At 36.0% G+C, this 23,745-nt stretch overlaps 1 protein-coding gene across 3 annotated transcripts in view; it reads left to right on the top strand.

Annotated features, from left to right (window-relative positions):
• ZNF292 (zinc finger protein 292) overlaps positions 1 to 23,512 on the top strand; it is a 92,362-nt gene extending 68,850 nt beyond the window's left edge. For 2 of the 3 annotated variants that reach the window (XM_082473925.1, XM_082473927.1), the window contains 3 exons: positions 4,706 to 4,842; positions 7,119 to 7,260; positions 13,947 to 23,512. In XM_082473925.1, the coding sequence (XP_082330051.1) occupies positions 4,706 to 4,842; positions 7,119 to 7,260; positions 13,947 to 21,089 (7,422 nt within the window). In that variant the 3' untranslated portion in view covers positions 21,090 to 23,512. The remainder of the gene's footprint in view (positions 1 to 4,705; positions 4,843 to 7,118; positions 7,261 to 13,946) is intronic. The other variant, XM_082473926.1, reaches the window with a different exon arrangement.
• The last annotated feature ends 233 nt before the right edge of the window (positions 23,513 to 23,745 follow it).

The following is a 23,745-nucleotide window of genomic DNA, read 5'->3' as shown; positions in this document are numbered from 1 at the left end:
TAGTTATTGTGATGCTGCATCTTAGATATTTTTCAGCTCCACTAAAGTTTTCATTATCAGTTCAGTCCCAGCCCTTAAGTCAATCTGTCCATCCGTCCATCCTTCCTTCAGCAGATTTTATTAAGTAAGAGATTAGATGTGTGCTGTCTAAACACTGAGGGGATTTAAAAGTAAGGCATAGGTCCTACCCTAAAGAAGCATGCCTTCTAGTAGGAATCTATCTAAAGACAGGGTGGTTAGGTTAACTTTGAAAGTCCTGTTTGAAGTTGAAGACTATGAATTTGTAATCTCCAGGAAAAATCTCTATTTCTAGCTGTCTTGAATAATCAAAAAATCTTGCAATACTGAACCTAAATTCCCTTTTGGTCTAATTATCCAGAGTTAAGTAGCAGCAGCCCAGCCTACTCTGGGAGAGCCTCAGAAAAATTCTCTCTGAGGACCCTGGGTATCTCTGATGTCATATGAAATTATTTTTTCCTTCTCTTGTTAAGCAGGTGGAATTAAGATATTTCATGTTCTTTAAGCAGAGTTCACTAAAGCCTCTTTCCCACCCCAGGAACAAAACTAGATCACTTAGTGTAGAAAGGGATGGGATATGTGTAAGTCTACACATTCCTTGTTAAAAATCCCTTTTTGCTTAGAGATTGTTTGATTACTCTTTTATGTTTCTATTACAAACATATTGAAACTGGTTCTTCATTGTTGCAAGTGGAGTAAGTTGTCTCGTTATTTCTGCCCCAAGGAAAGGTAATCACTTTGGAACAATTGCCCAGACATTGCCCCCTTCAGAAGAGGTATGCTACATGACCCACTTCAAACATTCACTTTACCTGTCTGGTTCTTGTAAACATTTGAGGTTTTTACCCATTCCTTAGAGTAGGCAGGAATAGATATTGGAAAGAGTCAACCATGGTCTGGATCTGTAGTCCTTTTGAGGAAATCCTTGTCCAAGTGAGCCAGTAGACAAGGGATTGACTATTTCTCAGGACCCTTTCAGTGTGATAGAGGTAGCAGAGGAATGAGACTGAGATGAATGTTCATCTGGCTTCTCTATAGAAGGAATGGACTTTGGCCTGGATTCTTGGTGTAGGTGTAAAAATGAAGTTAGCATTGTTTATTTTATATCCAGTATTTCTATTGGTTTTGTCGTCAAAATAAATACATAGATGTTAAAAAAGTAAAATCTTCTACCTTCTGTCTCTCTAACCATTATTTCCCCGTTTAATACTCCTCTGACTAATCATTAAGTGTGAAATTTGATATTTCTGATATTTTTACATATACACACACACACTTTAAACATACTTACACATACCCTGGCTGCTGTTCACTTTTCCTCCTCTTAGTTTGGACATCTTTCCATATCATTTCTTATAGATCAACCTCATTCTTTCTCATGGCTGCATAATTTCATAGTATAGATTTGTAATAATATCTTAGCCAAACTAGGGGACATTTAAATTGTTGCCTTGTCCATACATCCTTTCATTCTTCTTGGGGGTATACTGGTAGGGTAAATTTCTGTAAGTGGAATTGCTGGATCAAAGAACCTACACATCTTAAATTAATAAATAGGGCCGTAGTACCATCCAAAAAAAGATTATGCCAGTGTATACTCCCATAAACAGTATATGAAGTTTTTTTCTTTCCTAACGCTATAGATTATTCGTCTTTTAAATCTAGCCTAAGATTTTGCTACCCTGAGAGTATAAAAAAAAAAACATTAGCTAATTATTTTAATGTGACAGGTTTACCATTTAAGTCCTTTTCTAGACGGAAAGCAATTTCATTTTGATAAGCAAAAGACTATTCCTAAAATATGTTAAAGCTAATACATTTTAAAAGTACACTTGGTAAATGTATGTAAAATATTGATGAAGTGTTCTTTATTTTTTGAATATCTTGCAGAAAGAGCCGTATTAAGACATGGAAGTCATTATTCACATTTTTGAAATGATTTTTATGCTTTACAAAGGGATTTAGCATAGTATATCTTTAACAAACAGATCATTTTAATTGGCTTTAAAAATTTTATTCATATTTCTAAATTTTCTGGTATTAGATTTTTACTCATTTTTCAAAGCAATACAAAATAGCTATCTATAATGTATAAATAGTTCTTATATAGGTAATATATTGGTAATCCTTACTTTATGCTGCCTTGGATTATAAAAAATAATTCTTGCTCACTGATGGCTAAATTTGACCTGTATTTCACTTGCACAATTTTAATTAAGCCATTTATTAGTTTAGGTTTCATTTTCGCTTTAGTGTCCTATTTTTTTCAAGTGGGCCATCTAGTGGCAAATCGGGAATGAAGGCTATCAAATATCACATAGTAAAACTTGTTTCCTTAGTATACCTATAAAAAGTGAGGTTTTCTGTATTATTGAATATAGCAGATGTTTCAGTTGGTATGTTGTATATAAGTGGATAAATTTATATAGGCTACCTTACATAGATACAAATATATATTTTTAACTATTAAGTATAAGCTAATATAGGTAATATCATTGGGAAAATAAATTTCTTTCCTTATATATAATGTACACATTTTGCATTATATGAGAATTCAGTAAGAATGGCTTAGGTTTTAGAAGAACAACAAAAAAATATTTGATTCAATATAAATCAGACTTACAAGATGTAAAAATTTTTGTTAAACCTGAACATGTAAAATCAATATCTAGCAAGAAAGACCCTCAATATGCTTGTGCATGTAGAATTCTAGAAAGAGCACAGACTTTGAAGCGAGACCTGGGTTGAAATCTTGACTCTGCTAATTAAGGATGTAACTTTGAGCAAGTAACTTAACCTCTCTGAGCCTTATCTCTAAAAAGAAATAGTATTTACCAGGCAAGCTATCATGTTGATTAACAATGCTATTTCTGAAGAAGCTGACACAAATGAATAATAGTAGCTGCTGTTTACTGTGTTTATTGACATCTTATGTATAAAATGTTAATGATACCTACCTAGTAGAAAAGTTATGATTAAATAATAATTACATACATATATAAAATGTCTAACAATGCATTTAACTTACTGTAGATATTTGAAAATATTAATTGTATAAATATATATTGTTCAGCCCTTTTTGTGTTTGTTTACATAGGGTCACTTAGAGATAAAGATTTGTAAGAAAGAGGCAGACAGAGGAGTAGTGGAAAGAGTACCATGCCAGGGAGTTCCAGGACTTAGGTTTCAGTCGTAACTCTGACACTAACTTCATACTTCCTTTAAGAAATCATTGTTGTTAAACACATAGACTCGGAGTTGGGTCTTTTCTTATCTTAGTGTTTTCTAGCTCAGTGTAATGTAAAAAATGGAACCTCTGAATCTATCCCCATGCAATCTTTATCCTCATTATCAAAGATCAACCTCAAGATTACCCTCATTCCCATTCAGACACTTGTTTAATCCTAAACACGTTACATTTTACACATACACACACACACTTTTCCTGTACTCAAAAAGTAATGAGGAGACATAGAAAGTCAACAAGGAGGTGTATAGTTACCTCTGTGGTACATGGGTGCTAGTGGCCTGTATTAATCTTCAATTCTTTTTGCCATTTGTCAGTTGTACCATGTTGGAATTAATCTTTCTAATTCTGTGGAACACCAGTGATTTGTGACTGTTTGCTGTTTGTCAAATCCTTATCTTACAGCAAATACTTGTAGAGATCATAGGTAAATTCTGTTTGTTTTATGTAGTAAATCATTGTAATGAGGTTATAAATTTTAATTTAAAAAAAAAGCATTAGATGTAAGTGCATAATTAAATGAAGCAAGTTGCCTTCATCTAGGTTATACTTATGCATGCATGACTGTTGACAAGCTTTGAGATGGAATGAATTTATATGAAAAGAAAAATAATGGAGATTTATAGAAAACTGAGGTGAGCTTCATTTAAAAGTGGTATAGCTACATAAAATGTTTCATATTATACTTTTTTCCCCTCCAATAAATAGACACTTTGTTTTTTTAGTCTATATCCAGTAGACATTTCTGTCTTTTTGCTGATTCTAATGCTTTTTTTTTTTTTTAATTATTAGCACCTTTAATTATTATTTATTTATTTTTTGGCTGTGTTGGGTCTTCGTTTCTGTGCGAGGGCTTCCTCTAGTTGCAGCAAGCAGGGGCCACTCTTCATCGCGGTGCGTGGGCCTCTTCACTATCGCGGCCTCTCTTGTTGCGGAGCACAGGCTCCAAACGCACAGGCTCAGTATTTGTGGCTCACGGGCTTAGCTGCTCCGCGGCATGCGGGATCCTCCCAGACCAGGGCTCGAACCCGTGTCCCCTGCATTAGCAGGCAGACTCTCAACCACTGCGCCACCAGGGAAGCCCTCTAATGCTTTTTAAATTACTGGGTACAGGGGAAGAAATACAAGTAGCAGCTTTTCTTTTTCAGTATTATAGGCCTGATTTAATGGGTAGAGGTTGCTTATAATTAGCATTAGTTATTTACATGTAAATGAATGCTTATAAAGGTCTTGAAAATCGTTGGTTCTCTGACTTGAAGAAAGATTATTTCTTTAAACTGCAGCCTAGTCATGACAAACTGTGAATTGATAGTGTATGAGTTAATGAGGTTTTACTGATGAACATGATCTGTAAATATCTAATAAAAATTGTAAAGTATATTACTATATATTCTAACATAAAACCATTTTATGGCATATTTCTATATCCTTTCCCTGTAGATTTCAGAAGTTGATTGCAAAGATGCCCTAGAAATGATCTGTAACTTAGAATCTGAGGGTGATGAAAAAAATGCTCTTGTCTTATGCACTGCATTTTTATCACGTCAGCTTCAACAGGGAGATATGTACTGTGCTTGGTGAGTTGATTTTATTTTGAAGAGAGAAGTTTGTTCAATAAGATTACAGGATAGGTTGTGCAGATAGCTTAAGAACACATTTTTAAAAATCTTTTTAGTGTTACAAAGACAAAAAGCTTATTTTCAGATATTATATGCTGTGCAAACTGATTATCAAGTAGTTCATATTATAACTTTAAAAACTTTATATTAAGGACCACACAACTCCTTAGTATACCAGCAATGATCATATAATGATCAATTATGATTAATTTTTAAATGTTGGAAGATGAAAGAAGGGCTTATGTCTAATGCCACAATAAAAATTTTTTCAGACATGTAAGCAACCTCTGATTTAATGTTTGTATTTTTCCTCTGCATATTGCAGACTTTTTTACTACATAACTAGCTGCTAGTCATTTATGTATAGAAATATAGTTCATTTCTGTGAGGTATCATTCTACTTCACTAACTTCATAGTACATTTCCTAGTGAGCAAACCTATTATATATAATCCTTTGGGAGGACACAGCTAACGGAGATGATGACTTCAGTTAACTCAAAAAACTTAAGATCAACTGTCTTAAGTTAGTGTTAGCTAAAACTGACAATTTATGTGGTCAGTCGACAGCATTATTAGTCTTCAGTGTTGTGTTGGTATTGTGGAAAAACAAAAGAAAATTTAGTTTACAACGTTCTGATATTTAAGGATATTTACCAAGTGACACACATCATATAAATGAATATAGAACAGGCAAGCTAAGTAAATGGTTGTATAATCAAAAAGACTAAAGTTCATAATTATAAAGGTTTTCTGAACAGTTGAGCTCAGTTATGAAGGAAAAATTGTATATGCAATACAGAGAGGATTGAGATAAAAGGCAGGTAGAAGGATTCTGAAGGGAGAATAAATAACATGTATTTATTGAGGACAAGTAGGTTTTCTATATAACATAAATATTAATGATGACTAAGAAATTAATGTGTTATATTGGTTTACAGAAGGCATCAAAGTCTGGGTTTTATATGAAAAGCAAAAGCAGTCTATTAAAAGCCCTTAGTAGAAGGAGGGCAAAATAGAAGTTTATGTTCAAGAAACACTGTTTAAGACTAACAGCTGAGAATGGATTGGAGCCTGAACAGTGAGGGCCAATTGGGGGTAGGAAGTGGCAGTACAGGTAATTGAGTTGAGATAGGAAAATCAACTAGAAAGCCAGTAAATAGTCCAGCTGGGAAGTTACGAAGGTTTCCTGTGGATGTGGGGTGGGGTGAGAGAAATGTTGAAGATAACAGTCTTGAGGATAGTAAAAAGCAGAGGCTGATAGATAGGATCAGTGATAATGATGCATTAAATTAGAAGAACGGTGAGCTGGAGAGAATGTTAATCATCTTTTTCATATATTAAGCTTCAGGTTTCAGAAGAGATCAAAGTGGGAAAGTCTTATAAAGAACTAGAGAGGTGAAAGTGGCCAAGACTGGAGAGACAGATTTTGAAGTCCTCAGTATGAAGGTTAAAATCCAGTAAATGAGCAAGTTATTCAAGTTGATGGTGGAAAGGGCACAGTTTCTAGGAGTGGAACCTGAGGAATTAATAGGAAAGGCCTGTATGGAGGAGAATACTTGAGGGGGGAAGTTGAAGCAAGGAAGAAGATTTTTGTGGAAGTTAACTATGGAGGACAGAAGAGAAATAGGACAATAGGTAAAAGGGAGGAAAGTTCATCAGTTCAGTAGGATTGCTTTCTAAGAAAATATAGTGTAATTGCATTTGAAATAAATTTCAAAGTTTATTTTTCAAAGTTTCTTTTTTTTTCCACTGCTGTGGCACAGATTAGTTATTTTCTTCTGGGTTCTGTGTCATCCTTGATTCTTAACATTATCTAATAATTTAAATTTAAGTTAGAAGGTAAAAATTAAATGCTTTTTAAAAATCATTATGCCATTGAAGCTTTTTATATATACACACACATTTTGCACTTTCTTATTACTTTAAAGTTCAGATGTGGCCCAAAGTTACCATTTGTATAACTTGTTTAAATGTCAGGTGCTTTCCTAGTAAAAGGTAGTGAGTGCTTCTCTGAGATTCAGAAATCTTAATCAGTAAAATGATAAGTCATATCTTGATTTTTATTTAATAAGTCTTCAGAAATTTGAGATTTTTTTTTCTTTTAAACCTCATTCCACATATAGAATTGGAATCTATAACCAGTTTTAATTTCACATGTAATTACTAGCCTGACATGTTCGTGATTTTACATTATAGCTCCAGCTTACTTTTTTACTTTTTTTTTTTTTTTAAGGGAACTCACTCTCTTTTGGAGTAAATTACAGCAAAGAGTAGAACCATCTATACAAGTGTACCTAGAAAGATGTCGTCAACTTTCTTTGTTAACCAAGACGGTATATCACATTTTCTTCCTGATTAAAGTTATTAATTCAGAGGTAAGAATGATCAAGGTATCTTAATTTCAAATACATAAATTACCTTTAATAAAAGACTTTAACTTTATTATTTTGGCACCTCTTCCAGTGATTTTTGTTTATTTCATTTAGTGCTTTGAACATTGATTTTCTTATTAGTCCTGATGATACTTGATACAGAGAAACTTAAAAATGCAAATGAGAGCCAGGGGCTTGCTCTTAGCCTGAAGATAAGCAATATACCTAATACTTGCATTTTATCATTCCACAATTTTTACTGCCAGGTGTTATACTATTTTGATAATTTGGCTCTATAGAAATTTAGAAAGTGTAAAGAGAAATATAGAGATAGCTTCCTTTGCTAGCAGGCTGGCAGATTACGGTATCTAAAAATCCTTCTACAAAAGACCCAAAAATACTTGATAAAATAAAACAAACATTGTTCTTAATGTATAGCAGCTGAGATTGCAAGAATATTGGGGAAATCCCTAGGCTCAAAAATAAGAGAAACCTAAAAACTGGAGTAGAAATTTGAGCTGATGCTAGGATTCTCCTAACCTGGTGAGGATTGGGGTATGTTACTAAGGGGGTTGAGTTTTTATATCCACACAGGGATAAGGTAAGAGATGGGATCTTGGGCCCTTTCAAGTTGGGGAGTTAGAACTGAGTTCCGTGTTCCCCTTCTTCCCTCCACCAACTTTTGAAGTACATTAATTTCATTGAAAAGTGGACTAGAAAAATATTATACTGTGTAACACAGATGATGATAGGGAACCGTGTGCGTGTCCGACTGGACTGTGGGTCAGAGGAGGAAAATGTTTTCCCTAATAAATTGTAACCATAGGTCTGCCCTCACACGATTTGGGGTCCACATTTACCCTTCCATATAACCAGGAATCCCCACACCAAGTGAGTGTCAGGGAGGAAGACCTTTTCCTCTCCCTTTTCTTCTTAGTTATGTTGGCTGGTCTAAGAATTAAATTGACACAGGACAGATTAACAAGAGATGATCAGGCAAAAGTTTAATAACATGTATACATGGGAGAGACCCAGGAAAATTGAGTAACTCGTCAAAATGGCCGAAACTCTCACCTTAAATACCATCTTCAGCTAAAGACAAGAGGATGTTGGGGGTAGTGGTTTAGGACTTCAGAGGGGAGGAAGGCAATTCACATGAAGATGGAAAAGCAATGTTTGGTAAACCAGTGGTGTGCTGGGCCATGCAGAGACTACCGGACACAGTGGACTCTGATCTCTCGGCCCTGCAGAGTTTCTCCCCACCACCCCTAGTCCATATTCTTTGCAGAGATCTCTGGTGACAGCTCTATTCCAGGAACAGGCCCTCTGTCTAAATTCTTTTAGGCAGTAACGGATAGGGGTGGCGGGTAACAGGAAGAACTTCCTTAGTCTTCTGTTTCTTAAAAGTAATCAGCCTAACATAATCCTCACGTCAGAGAGATGCATTTGGTGGTGGCAGATTTTGCTCCCTTACGTAAGTGGTATTTAAGAAGGTAAGGATGGAGTCCTGGGCTGGTAATGCCTGGGATCCCTGGCAGAAGCAAATGAAGAACTGCTTTGGAGGGACATACCTTCAGTACAGGATTCTTAGATAAAACCCTTCTTAAGATGGGTTCACCATCAAGATTTACAAAACATAGAACAGTCTGCCATGAGGGAATTTTAACAGAGAGAACTAACAATAGGATTAAACATGCAAGGATAAAAACGATAAATTACATATATTTAAAGACATAAATAAGTTAACCTCAAGCTCTATTAAACATATGAAACAATCTGACATGAATGAATTTCAGTAGACAGAAAGAATGATAGAATTATTTGCCTAATACTTTAAATAATACAGTTATGGATAAATTATAAAACACATATATTTAAAGATATAAAATAAGGAATTGAAGTATAAGAAAGAGAGGTCCTATAAAAATGACCAAGCAGATTTTTAAAAGAAAAGAACTTTTAGAAATATAAAAACATAGTCATAGAAATGAAAACACTTAATAGATGGATTAAACAGTAGATTAGACACAATTCAAAAGGGAAGTGATGAGCAGAGATTGCGTGTTTCCATTTATCTATTAGCAAAAATCAGAATCCAACTTTTACAAAATTAATTTTTCTTATAGTAACCCTTGTAGGATGCACTTGGTTTCCCCTTTAAAATGTACACGGAAGTCACTTTCCAAAGTTGCTAGCACTGCATGGAATGGTATGCCAGACAGGTCTTAGGAATCCTTGAATTTTGTTTTTGAAAGTAGGAACCAAAAGACATTCTTATTCTTTTTAAAAAATGTCTTTTAAGATCTATAGCTGGTCAGAAAATATTATATGTATCTTTGCTTTTTTTCTCCTGAAATAATTTCTCTTCATTTTCAGGAGTAAAGAACAGGAATGAATCCTTCTGCTTTCCAGTTTTTCTTTATTGACCTTGTTAACTCATCCTGCTTTTTCATTTTGTATGTCGTAGCGCTGCAGTTAAAAAATAAATTTAACAATAAGTTTCTTAGAAAATTACTATGTAATTTTAAAATATAGGTTGTGCCACTACTTTATATCTAACTTAAAGAGCAGCATGGCAAAGTAGATGGAACTTGAAACTAGAAGCCAGACAAACTGGGTATAAATCTTGACTTGCTGTTGACCACCTGGTAACCTTAACCACTTTGGATTTCATTTCTTAATCAGTGGAATTGAGGAGGTTAGGTAAAAGGGACTCTCCTCCCTCAACCTTACACCCTGCTCACAAGGAGACCTTGTTGGAGAGGGGGGAAAAATCTTGGACAAGAGCTACACTGTTCATTATGGTAGCCATCAGACACTTATGGCTAGTTAATCTAAGTAAAATATAAAATTCCGTTCTTCAGTTACAGTAGCCACATTGTAGGTGCTCAGTAGCTCCATGTGACTAGTGGCTACCATATTGAACAGCACAGATAAAGAACATGTCCATCACTGCAGACAGTTCTATTGAGTAGTGCTTTTCTAGAGAGACTTTGGGCTCAGAAGTAAAGCACATAAGAAAGCACTTAAAGCGTGAATAGCTTGGGAAAGTTGTCCAGGGGAGCAGGATCATGTGCAATGTGGTAATTGCTCTGCCCCAAAATCTTGGTTCCCGTTGCATGAAATGTCTCCCTTTGTTTTTATTTTCTGAAATCTGATCAAACAGAGGTTTTATCTTAAAAGTAGAATCATAGATGATTATTGTTTTAGGACTATGAAAGAGACCTTAAAGTTATGTTGTAGTGACTGCATTCTAGTGTAACTCCTCATTTTTTAACATGATGAAATTTAGCCTGAAGGTTGATGATTTGAGTTAACTGGTGCCCCCCCCCTTTTCTCCCCAAAACTCCAGGAGTTGTTGAAAATTATTGCCTAGCTACTCACATATTACCTAAAATAATTGTTTCCTTCTTAAACTCTAATTGAGATCTGCAAAGGAAATGGAGCAGATAGCTTGGTTCATCATTTTATTTATGCTTTTTCCTAGACCCCTGAAGTCAGAGAGTTGAAAAATATAGCCCTGCCCTTAAGGATCTCATATTTATTGATGGAGACACACTAACAGTTGCAATGTAATATGGGTCTCTCAAATATAGTGGAATATCGAGACTCCTGAGAGGGAGAGCACATTACTGAGCATAGTGCCTGGTATAAAGTAGGTGCTGATTGAATAAAAGAAGAGGGTCCTCTAACCCACTGGTCTGTTCAGACTCTCAAATAGTGATGGCCAAACAAAGCTGGAGAGGGAGAGTGTTCCTAGTAACAGAAAAAGAATGAAAGGTAGTGTAAAGAAAAAACTGTTTTCTCCTCTATTCACTACTCACTGAATACTTCCTGATCACCAAGTGTGTGGAGACTTTTTTCCGCACCAGGCAGTCCTCTGATTCTCCGAACACCAGCTGGGTGTCCTACAATTTAACTCAACTCTGACACTGTTCACCTAGAGATAGCATAGAATCCGCAGGTTAAGGGCTCAGTCTTACAAGACTGCCCTCCTCCCCCAACGTCAACTACCAGTCTTGAGTCCAGGGTGTCACCTGTGCTTCTGACCAACTGGCTATAAATTAGAGGTTTCCACAACTTTTGGTCAGATTTGATTAATTAACTAGAGTGGCTCACAGAACTCAGGAAGACACTTTACCAGCTAGATTACTGGTTTATTTTAAAAGGATTCAACTCAGGAAAAGCCAGATGGTAGAGATGCACAGGGCAAGGTATGGGGGAGAGAGTGAGCTACTCTCCCCCACCTCTACTTGTTCACAAACCCTGAACCGAGTTCTTTATGGGTTTTTATAGAGACTTCTTTGGCCATTGGTAATAGATTCAGCCTCCATCCTCTCTCTCCTCCTTGGAGGGAGAGGAGGGGGACTGAAAGTTTCAACCCTCTGATCACAGGTTGGTTCCCCTGACAGCCAGCCCCCAGCCTGTGGTTATCTAGGGGCTTTCAGAAATCATCTCATTAATAAACTCCAGTGTGATCGAAAGGGCCTTGTTATGAATAACCAAAAAACACTCGTTTCACCTATTTCAAAAGCTGGGAACAAAAGATGCCCCTATAGCTATTATTACTTAGGAAATTACAAAGGTTTTAGGAACTATGTGGGAACTGGGGGGGGGGGGAGACCAAAATATATATTTCTTAGCAGTATATTACAATATCACAAGTTGTATCAAGACGTGAGAGAATGGCGTAGTTGGGGAACTACAGTTCACATTGCCTGGAGTGTAGGCTATTTGGGTAGGGAAAAGATAAAAGATGAGGCTAGACCAGATGAGGCATAGGTCAGATTGTGAGGGCCCTTTTGTATTCATTCTGTGCTAAGAAGTTTATATTTAATTCTGAAAGACACGGGTAATAACCATTTAAGAATTTTAAAGCAGGGTAAGCCATGATGCTGTGGGTGGATAGGGAAGAGCTGAATGGGATGTTAATGGGGAAGGAATATCAGCATGTAAGCCTTGGGTAGCTTTGGGTCAAGGATATTAGGCAGCCCAGAGGAAAGGAATAGAAAAGGGGGGTACCAAAGATAAAACCTTGCATTTTTCAGAAGATTGCCTGCTGCTGTGCCTGTGCTAGAGAGGGGGATGAGTCTCTATACCTTCTCTGAATGGATCTCACTTAGGTTTCTGCTCCAGTGACTCATAAATTCAAGCTGGTGCTATCAGTACTTTTATTAACTGATACTATTAAATAGGTTTTTATGGGCTAATTACTTGTTTAATCACATTGTACTTATGGGAAATTGTGAATTCAAACTCAACTCTTAAAAACAGTTGTTACATAACCAGTTTATGATCTGAATATTACCTATAAACTTAATTTTCAATCACACACACACAAAGATGAAAACTCAGAAGAATAAAAATTTTAACATAGTTTGTTTTGTTAGCCTTATTTCTTAAGGTTTCAAATGTATTTATAACATTAAGATGGCCAGTTCAGCATCTCAGCCTCTTTTACTCATTTTCCTTTTGGCCCACAAATCTAAGCTTCTGTTTTAGTAAAATATTTTATTTCCTTCTTAACCTGTAAAAATACAGATCCTCTCAGCTTTTTTGGACTTTTTTTGACTTTCTTGCCCTTTGATCTTATGTCACACATATTTCATTCCCATGAATGTGGCCACATCTTGTGACTGGCTTATTTTTCATATATTTGTTCTCTTTTAGCCTTTTAAAACCCATTTTTATTTCTTCATTACATGTATCTTTCAAATGAATCTTACCTTTATTACTGCTATATTATAATAATAGTTCAAGATGCTAATTCAAAAGGAAAAAAGTTTATTGTGTCTCCTGCTACTACTAATTCTTAAGATGGTCCAGGGACTTCCCTGGTGGTCCAGTGGTTAAGACTTCGCCTTCCAGTGCAGGGGGCGTGGGTTCGATCCCTGGTCAGGGAGCTAAGATCCCACATGCCTCGCAGCCAAAAAACCAAAACACAAAACAGAAGAAATATTGTAACAAATTCAATAAAGACTTTAAAAATGGTCCACATCAAAAAATATCTTAAAAAAAAAAAAGATGGTCCAGCCATGAGGTAGGTGATTTGGCATTCAAATTTACGATAGAACTAGAATTCCCAATATTAAGGAACAAATAACTTTATTCTCTTAAACGTGAAAATCTCCTTTCATTACTAATGAGTTAGGAATTATGGGGACATTCTCAGTTTTGTAATTGGACTAAGGGTTTTGTTTCAGAAGGATTATAAATATAAACTTAGGAAATGAAATTTGTGATAAAGTTAATGATATTTATTGATCACTTACTGTGTGCCAGACATGATACTAAACTATACCAACTACTTTAGATACACGATATCTATTAATGCTCACAGCAGTTTCATGAAGTTTGTGTTGTTTTGATCTCTATTTTATATTGTGATATGAAAGGTCAGAGAAGTTAAATAATGTCCAAGTTTGCCTAGCCGTTAGATGATTTTATACTCATGTCTTAACTTAGCTCCCGAAGTTTATGCTTTTTCTGCTATTCTCTACAGTTCATTACACACATAGACACACACACACACACACACACAAAGCTACAATGCTTTGGAAGGGGTATCTGCATATATTGGCTATTGCAAAATTTGAGAAAAGCAAACCTCAGTTTTAAAATTACTAAATTCTCGAATCTGTGTTGATGAGTGTAAATTAAGATAACATTTCTCACTTGCTTTTTCACAGACTGAAGGGGCTGGACTTGCCACTTGTATAGAACTATGTGTAAAAGCTCTTCGCCTGGAATCTACAGAAAATACTGAAGTGAAAATATCTATTTGCAAGACCATTTCGTGCTTGTTGCCTGATGATCTGGAAGTTAAACGTGCTTGTCAACTGAGTGAATTTCTTATTGAGCCTACAGTAGATGCATATTATGCTGTGGAAATGTTGTATAACCAACCAGACCAGAAATATGATGAAGAGAATCTTCCAATACCAAATTCTCTACGCTGTGAGCTCTTACTTGTATTGAAAACTCAGTGGCCCTTTGATCCAGAATTCTGGGATTGGAAAACCTTAAAACGACAGTGTCTTGCATTAATGGGAGAAGAAGCATCCATTGTGTCTTCAATAGATGAACTAAATGACAGTGAGGTTTATGAGAAAGTAGCAGACTATCAGGAAGAGAGTAAAGAAACTTCCATGAATGGTGGAATTGGTGCTAATTCTGGCCTTCTTAGAGACATTTGTGATGAAAAGCAGAAAAAGAGAGAGATAAAACAACTAAGAGAGAGGGGATTTATATCTGCTAGGTTCAGGAACTGGCAAGCCTACATGCAGTATTGTGTGCTGTGTGACAAAGAATTCCTTGGTCATCGAATAGTACGACATGCTCAAAAACATTACAAAGATGGAATTTACAGTTGCCCCATATGTGCAAAGAACTTTAATTCTAAAGAAACTTTTGTCCCTCACGTCACATTGCATGTTAAACAATCTAGTAAAGAGAGACTAGCAGCTATGAAACCATTAAGGAGGTTGGGAAGGCCTCCTAAGATCACAACTACCAATGAGAATCAGAAGACTAATGCTGTGGCCAAGCAGGAACAGCGGCCTATCAAGAAGAATAGTCTCTATTCAACAGACTTCATAGTGTTTAATGATAATGATGGTTCAGATGATGAAACTGATGACAAAGACAAATCTTATGAGCCAGAGGTGATCCCAGTCCAGAAACCAGTACCTGTTAATGAATTCAATTGCCCTGTAACTTTTTGTAAAAAGGGCTTTAAGTACTTTAAAAATTTAATTGCTCATGTAAAGGGACATAAGGATAATGAAGATGCCAAGCGCTTTCTTGAAATGCAAAGCAAAAAAGTTATTTGCCAGTACTGTAGACGGCATTTTGTAAGTGTTACTCATCTCAATGATCACTTACAAATGCACTGTGGCAGTAAACCATATATCTGTATACAAATGAAATGTAAGGCCGGTTTTAATAGTTACGCAGAGCTCTTAACCCACCGAAAGGAACATCAAGTCTTTAGAGCAAAGTGCATGTTTCCTAAATGTGGCAGAATTTTTTCAGAAGCTTATTTACTATATGATCATGAAGCGCAACATTATAATACCTATACTTGTAAGTTCACAGGTTGTGGTAAAGTTTATCGTTCTCAGAGTGAACTAGAAAAGCATCTGGATGATCACAGTACTCCTGAAAAAGTGCTGCCTCCTGAAGACCAGCTTAATTCATCTGGAGATTCTGTTCAGCCTTCCAGAGTGAATCAGAACGCAGAAGGGAACACTGAGAAAGGAGGATCTGTGCTTCCTTCAGAAAATAACATTGAAAACACCTTCCCAGCAGATAGAAGTGATGCTTGGGATAAAAGCAAAGCAGAATCACCTGTGACCAGACAAGACCGGATTTCTGCTTCAGAGCTCAGGCAAGCTGATGGACCATTGCCAGATGGTTTGGAAAACCCTGCTCCTGCTCCTCTGCTTCAGGCCAGTGAGGTCGCTGTGTCCATTAAGGTATCCCTCAATCAGGGGATCGAGGATAACTTTGGAAAGCAAGAAAACTCAGCTGTGCAAGGCACTGGTGAATCACTGGTCACAAACTTACCTACACCAGTTGAAGATCCTTGTAATGATTTGTGTCATTCAGGTTTCCAAGAGAGAAAAGAACAGGATTGTTTTAATGAAGCCCAGATTACTCAGAATTCTTTAGTAGATTCGGAAGCCCTCAAAATAGATGACCTTACTCCACAAAACTTAGAAAGACAAGTGAACAACCTGATGACCTTTTCTGTGCAAAATCAGGCAGGATTTCAAAACAATTTACCAACTGCCAAGTTTGAATGTGGAGGTAATGTTAAAACATCGTCCAATCTTTATAATTTACCTCTGAAGACATTAGAAAGTATCACATTTGTTCCACCACAGCCCAACCTCAGTAATTCTTTAGGAACTCCATCAGTGCCTCCAAAAGCACCAGTTCAGAAATTCAGTTGCCAGGTTGAGGGATGTACTCGAACCTATAACTCTTCACAGAGTATTGGGAAACACATGAAGACAGCACACCCCGACCAGTATGCAGCATTCAAAATGCAGCGCAAAAGCAAAAGGGGTCAGAAAGCTAACAACTTAAGTACACCAAATAATGGAAAGTTTGTTTATTTTTTGCCATCACAGGTGAGCAGCTCTAATAATGCATTTTTTACACCACAGACCAAAGCCAATGGGAATCCTACTTGTTCTAATCAGTTGCAGCACGTCTCACCTTCCATTTTCCCAGCTCATTTAGCAAATGTGTCAGCTCCACTGTTGCCCTCAGTGGAAAGTGTCATAAATCCAAATATACCTTCTCAGGATAAAAATGAACAAGGTGGTATGTTATGTTCCCAAATGGAAAATTTATCTAGTACTACCTTGCCAGCACAAATGGAAGATCTAACCAAAACAGTTTTGCCTTTGAATATCGACAGCGGCTCAGATCCTTTCCTTCCGTTACCTGCAGAAAGTAGTTCAATGTCTCTCTTCCCTTCACCAGCAGATAGTGGGACTAATTCTGTTTTTTCCCAGCTGGAAAATAATACAAATCATTTTTCCTCACAGATTGAAGGAAACACTAATTCCCCTTTTCTAAAGGGAGGTAATGGTGAGAATGCAGTTTTCCCTTCACAAGTCAATGTTGCAGATGACTTCAGTGGCACCAGTGCCCAACAGTCTGCACTGGAAAAAGTGAAAAAAGACCGTGGGCAGGGCCCAAATGGGAAGGAAAGAAAACCCAAGCACAACAAAAGGGCTAAGTGGCCGGCAATTATCAGAGACGGGAAATTTATTTGCAGCAGGTGTTACAGGGCTTTTACTAACCCCAGATCTCTGGGTGGACACTTGTCTAAGCGATCTTACTGTAAACCACTGGATGGGGCAGAAATTGCTCAAGAACTTCTGCAGAGTAACGGGCAGCCTTCTCTTCTTGCCAGCATGATTCTCTCCACAAATGCAGTAAACTCACAGCAGCCGCAGCAGTCTGCCTTCGGTCCAGGAGCATGTTTTAAAGATCCATCATTCCTGCAACTTCTTGCTGCTGAAAATCGCTCCTCAGCATTTTTACCAAATACATTTCCTCGGAGTGGTGTGACTAACTTTAATACAAGTGTTAGTCAAGAGGGAAGTGAAATTATTAAACAGGCTTTGGAAACTGCCGGCATTCCCAGTACATTTGAGGGTGCTGATGTGCTCTCTCATGTCCCCCCAGGTTGTGTTTCAGACCCAGCACCAGTAAATGCAACGGTGATGCCAAATCCACCTGTGCCATCCCTGCTGCAGACTGTATGCCACGCAAACCCCCTGCTGACAGACCAGAATAGGACACGAAACTCCAAAACTTCCTCCATTGAGGAATGCAACAGTTTGCCTGTTTTTCCAGCAAATGACTTACTACTGAAGACTGTTGAAAATGGTCTGTGCTCTAGTTCATTCCCTAATTCTAGTGGGCCATCACAAAATTTTATCAGTAACAGTTCACGAGTTTCCGTTATAAGTGGTCCTCAGAACACAAGGTCTAGTCATTTAAATAAAAAGGGAAACAGTGCTTCTAAGAGAAGAAAGAAAGTTGCTCCTCCACTAATTGCCCCTAATGCTCCCCAAAACTTGGTAACAAGTGACTTAACGGCAATGGGACTTATAGCAAAGAGGATTGAGATACCAACTACTAACCTTCATTCAACTGTAATTCCCAATTGTGAACCTCAGGGTTTGGTGGAAAATCTAACACAGAAATTAAATAATGTTGACAATCAGTTGTTTATAACTGATGTGAAAGAAAACTTTAAAACCAGTCTTGAGTCCCATACAGTGTTAGCTCCCTTAACATTAAAAACTGAAAATGGTGATTCCCAAATGATGGCTTTGAATTCATGCACACCTTCAATAACTTCTGATTTGCAGATTTCTGAAGACAATGTTATACAAAACTTTGAAAAGACTCTTGAAATTATTAAAAGTGCTATGAATTCTCAAATACTTGAGGTAAAAAGTGGATCTCAGGGTATTGGTGAAACATCACAGAATGCTCAAATAAATTATAACATTCAGCTTCCTTCAGTAAACATTGTACAAAATAACAAATTATCTGATTCTTCTCAGTTTTCCTCCTTCATAGGTGTCATGCCGACAAAAAGTAACATTCCTCAGTCTGAAATATTACATAAGGAGGATCAAGTACAGGAGATTTTAGAAGGCTTACAGAAATTAAAATTAGAAAACGACCTGTCCTCTCCAGCACCCCAGTGTGTACTGATAAATACATCAGTGACACTGACTCCCACTCCTGTTAAATCAATTCCAAATGTCACACTTGTTCAGCCAGTTTCTGAAATGATAAGCAACATTCAGTTTAATGACAGAGTTAATAAACCCTTTGTGTGTCAAAACCAAGGCTGTAATTACAGTGCTATGACAAAAGATGCACTATTTAAGCACTATGGTAAAATTCATCAATACACTCCAGAGATGATTCTTGAAATTAAGAAGAATCAGTTGAAATTTGCTCCATTTAAATGTGTAGTACCTACATGTACAAAGACATTTACAAGAAATTCGAATCTCCGGGCACACTGTCAGTTGGTACATCATTTTACAACAGAAGAAATGGTAAAGTTAAAAATAAAAAGGCCTTATGGAAGAAAATCTCAGAGTGAAAATTCGTCAGCCCCACGAATTACACAAGTAAAAAGACAGCTAGCTACGACAGAGGAAAATAAAAGGGAATTCCAGCCTGCTTTAGAATTGGGAGCAATGAAAGAAAATACCCTCAGTAATATAGCAGTGATCCCAGAAAAACAACTTTTAGAAAAAAAAAATCCTGAAAAAACAGAAAGTTCTTCACAAGTGATTACAGTTACTTCAGAACAATGTAATACAAATTCTCTCACAAATGTACAAACCAAAGTACGGAAAGTTAGGAGACATAAAAAAGAAAAAGAGGAGAGAAAACGTAAGAAGCCAGTTTCTCAATCTCTTGAGTTTCCCACAAGATACAGTCCCTACAGACCTTATCGATGTGTTCATCAGGGTTGCTTTGCCGCCTTTACAATACAGCAAAACTTAATTCTGCATTACCAGGCTGTGCACAAATCAGATCTGCCTGCATTTTCTGCAGAGGTTGAAGAGGAAAGCGAAGCTGGTAAAGAAAGTGAAGAAATTGAAACTAAACAAACTGTGAAAGAATTTCGATGTCAGGTGAGTGACTGCTCTCGAATTTTCCAAGCAATTACTGGCCTAATACAACACTACATGAAACTTCACGAGATGTCTCCTGAGGAAATTGAAAGTATGACTGCTTCGGTGGATGTTGGGAAATTTCCATGTGATCAGTCAGAGTGTAAATCTTCATTTACCACATATTTGAACTATGTTGTTCATCTTGAGGCAGATCATGGAATTGGGGCAAGGGTAAGTAAAACTGAAGAAGATGGCATATACAAGTGTGATTGTGAAGGCTGTGACCGAATATATGCAACCCGGTCTAATCTCCTCCGACACATTTTTAATAAGCATAATGACAAACATAAAGCTCATCTGATTCGGCCAAGAAGATTAACACCTGGTCAGGAAAATATATCAAGCAAGGCAAACCAAGAAAAGACAAAGTCTAAACATCGGGGGACAAAGTACAGATCTGGAAGGGAAGGAACCAAAATGCCTAAGACCAAACGAAAGAAAAAAAATAATTTGGAAAACAAGACTGCAAAGATTGTTCAGATTGAAGAAAATAAGCCTTATTCTCTGAAACGTGGAAAGCATGTATATTCTATAAAGGCTAGAAATGATGCCTTATCTGAGTGTACGAGCAGATTTGTCACCCAGTATCCATGTATGATAAAGGGGTGTACATCAGTTGTTACAAGCGAAAGCAATATAATTAGACATTATAAATGCCATAAATTATCTAAGGCATTTACATCACAACACCGCAATCTTCTCATTGTCTTCAAACGGTGTTGTAACTCACAATTAAAGGAAACTTCTGAGCAAGAAGTTGAAAAGAGTGATGTGAAAGATTCTGACACAGGTATATCAGAGAGCAATGATAACTCAAGAACAACTGTAGTTCCACAGAAGGAAGTTGAAAAAAATGAAAAAGATGAAGTGGATGAGCTAACAGAATTATTTATTACCAAATTAATAAATGAAGACAACACAAGTGTGGAGACCCAAGCTCAGACCTCTTCAAATGTTAGTAAAGATTTTCAGGAAGATAACCCTTGCCAGCCAGAAAAACAAAAAGCAAGTAATTTGAAGAGAGTTAATAAAGAAAAAAATGTCTCCCAAAATAAAAAGAGGAAAGTTGAAAAAGCTGAACCAGCACTGGCAGTTGAGTTGAGTAGTATGCACAAGGAAGAAGAAACCGCTGTTGCAATACAAACCACTGAGGAGCATCCTGCATCTTTTGACTGGAGCTCATTTAAACCAATGGGATTCGAAGTATCATTTCTGAAGTTTCTTGAGGAGTCTGCAGTGAAGCAGAAGAAAAATACTGACAAAGACCATCCAAATAGTGGGAATAAAAAAGGATCCCATTCAAATGCAAGAAAAAATGTTGACAAGACTGCTGTGACTAGTGGAAATCATATATGTTCTTGTAAAGAAAGTGAAACCTTTGTACAGTTTGCCAATCCATCACAGCTTCAGTGCAGTGATAATGTAAAAATTGTTTTAGACAAGACTCTTAAAGATTGCACTGAGCTTGTCTTAAAGCAACTTCAGGAAATGAAACCTACCGTCAGTCTGAAAAAACTTGAAGTGCATTCAAATGATCCAGATGTGTCTGTTATGAAAGAAATCAGTATGGGCAAAGCCACGGGGAGAGGGCAGAACTGATAACTCATGTGCTATTAATACATTATTTACAGTTTTATTTTAAATAGGAAGCCATCAAGCATGCTAGAATTGTGTAACTTTTTTGTTTTTCCTTTGTTGTTGCTGACATGAATTAACCTGGCCAAAAAAGAAAAAAAGAAAAGGAAAAAAAAATCAACATGACATTTGTCATGTAAAACTTTTTTTTATCCCTATGGGACTTGAGGAACAGAATCAATATTTCAGTTACTGTAAATAGTTGAGCTAAACCTCAAATTTCTATCAGCCAGTTGCCCTTTCCATGAACTAAACTGAATTGTCTGTGTGATTGATATGTTTCACCGGGTCACTGCTCATGTGTAACAGTACTCTGTTTGTAGATACCTTTTTTGTATATATTTATTATTGTAAATCATTTGCTGCCACCAGCAGTGTGTAAGTCTAAACTATTAAATGACACATTTATATTTGGAATTTTAATTTTTAACTAAGTGATCAAGTTTTTAAAACTGTTCTTTTATTGTTTTAAATTAAGAATTTTTTTAACTAAAACTAGAAACTCTGCCATAGTTCATTGATTTTTACATAAAACATTTATTTACAAGACTATCTCAAAAAATTACTTTTCACGAAGTAGGCACATTATATCAACACCTTGCTCTGCTTTGTAAATTTACCCTCCAGGATTTTTTGGGTGGTACTCATGTGAAATTAAAGCAGATTCTTTAGCAATTTCCTATAGCTGCAGTTTTCTTTTCAGTGCTTCTAATTGGATATAGTTACTATGATTCCATGAAATATAATGGAAATGTGAATAAAGAATTTACTACATCAAAGATTTTAAACATTTGGTATTTAAAAAAAAATCCTTTGTGAATGTGATAGAAACTAGTAGTGTGGAGCAGTGTAAATATTTGAGGTGGTGATTTGTGAAGTAGCCCAGTATTGCCTTAAATAAAATCACATTTCATTTCTTGTTTTATACATGTGATCTTATAAAGGTTTTTGGGTTTTATTTGTTTTTTTCCCCCCCATTTTCTGAGATTTATAGATTGGTGTATAGCTTTAAACTGTATAAACTTTTGTGGAAAGATTTTTTTAAACATTTTTATAAATCTTAAAATTGGTATCATCAAAGTGAGCCCATCTTGTGTTTATAAAATGCAAGAGTCCTTAAACATTTATAATTACATAGATGAAACACTTTCTATAAGGAAGTTGGATGTTTTGATTTTACTGTTTATAGATGTTAGATTGTACAGATTTGTCTGTATTTTCCCACCATATCTAATGATACTTTTTTCATTAGATTGGTCTTCCAGAACAGTATTAGTTGTTATAATTGATTATTTTGGTTATTCAGTATATAGTTAGCTCTTATAGATTAGCTTTATTCACCATATTTATACTGTGGATTTACGGCCAGAGATAGAGGTTATTTCAGGAGAGTTTATGACCTTCCTTTGAATTCCAATTAAAATCAGTACTGGAAACAAAAGAAAACATCCTTTCAAATTTACTTTTGTTTCTGTTTGCCATAAATAGTAGCATTGATTTTTGACTTTGTTATAAACCAGTTGCATTCACAATATTATTAGCCTGAGATATTGTGATATGAAAATGTGTATATTCTCTGTGCAACATCAGACTTGCAGGAAAAATGAAGCACTTAACATTAACTGAAATTGCTGGTACTCTGAATAAATAAGCATGGTCAAGGAGTGAATTATTTTCTTTTGGAAAATATTTTTTTAAGTTTTATTATTAAAGTATTATAGTTTTATTTTTAGGGCCGAATGGGTTATATTGAATAGTTGGTTTCACCTCCTTAAGGTTTATTACCAATATGCATAAAACTTGACACATTAAAATCCCTGTCCTTTGGTAAGCCCACTGTTATTTATTAAAATAAAAGTTGTTCTTATGGGTGATTAATACATGTTTTTTTCTAAATTAATAATAACTTAACTTTGAGTCATTTTAATATTAAATTTTTGTTAACAACTGAATGTTTCCGTACAGTTTTCTTAGAAGTTGACCTAGATCTTAAAGGTAGGCATTTGGCAAACTGCCCTGTGTAGTACAGCAGTAAGTAGGTTTATTTCTGATGAATGTCGTGAAGAGCCTGTTAAGGGAAAATGCCAGTGTACTGGGGCTTTTCTTTTGCTCATTAGCTTAAGAAAATTAACCACTAGAACTTCTGTAATTGTTCTCCTACATGTCGTGGCGGGGGGGGGGGCAGTTTGCCAACATTGAGTTAATTTTTTTATATTCCAGGTACTGTATGCTAAAAGTAATTATGGAATAGTGGGCTTTTTAGCATGGAACAGAAAAATCAAATTATGGTATAAAATAAATAATGAATTTATAGAACAACAGCATGTTGGTAAAATTTGATACAGAATGTAATGCCTAAGTATTAAAAAAGTATCAAAAAGTATGTATTTTTCATGGTATAATTTTCCGCAATCTCTTGTCTTTGAGATATTTTCTTCCTACAGTGTAAGTTTGCCTAAGTTTTCATCATTTGAAACGTGGATTTTTTTCCCTCTTCTAAATGCAGAGAATTTGAATCTTACAGATCAGAACATGTTATTCAGAATACATCATTAAGTGAAATATAACAGTTTGAGAAATTTTCAGCAATGTTAAATTCAGCATAATTAATTATTTTAAA

The sequence above is a fragment of the Balaenoptera physalus genome (assembly GCF_965194825.1).
Source record: "Balaenoptera physalus genome assembly, chromosome: 9".
NCBI classification, from domain to species: Eukaryota; Metazoa; Chordata; class Mammalia; order Artiodactyla; family Balaenopteridae; genus Balaenoptera; species Balaenoptera physalus.
Note: the sequence above shows the minus strand (reverse complement) of the source record. Positions and strands in the feature narration are given on the sequence as shown.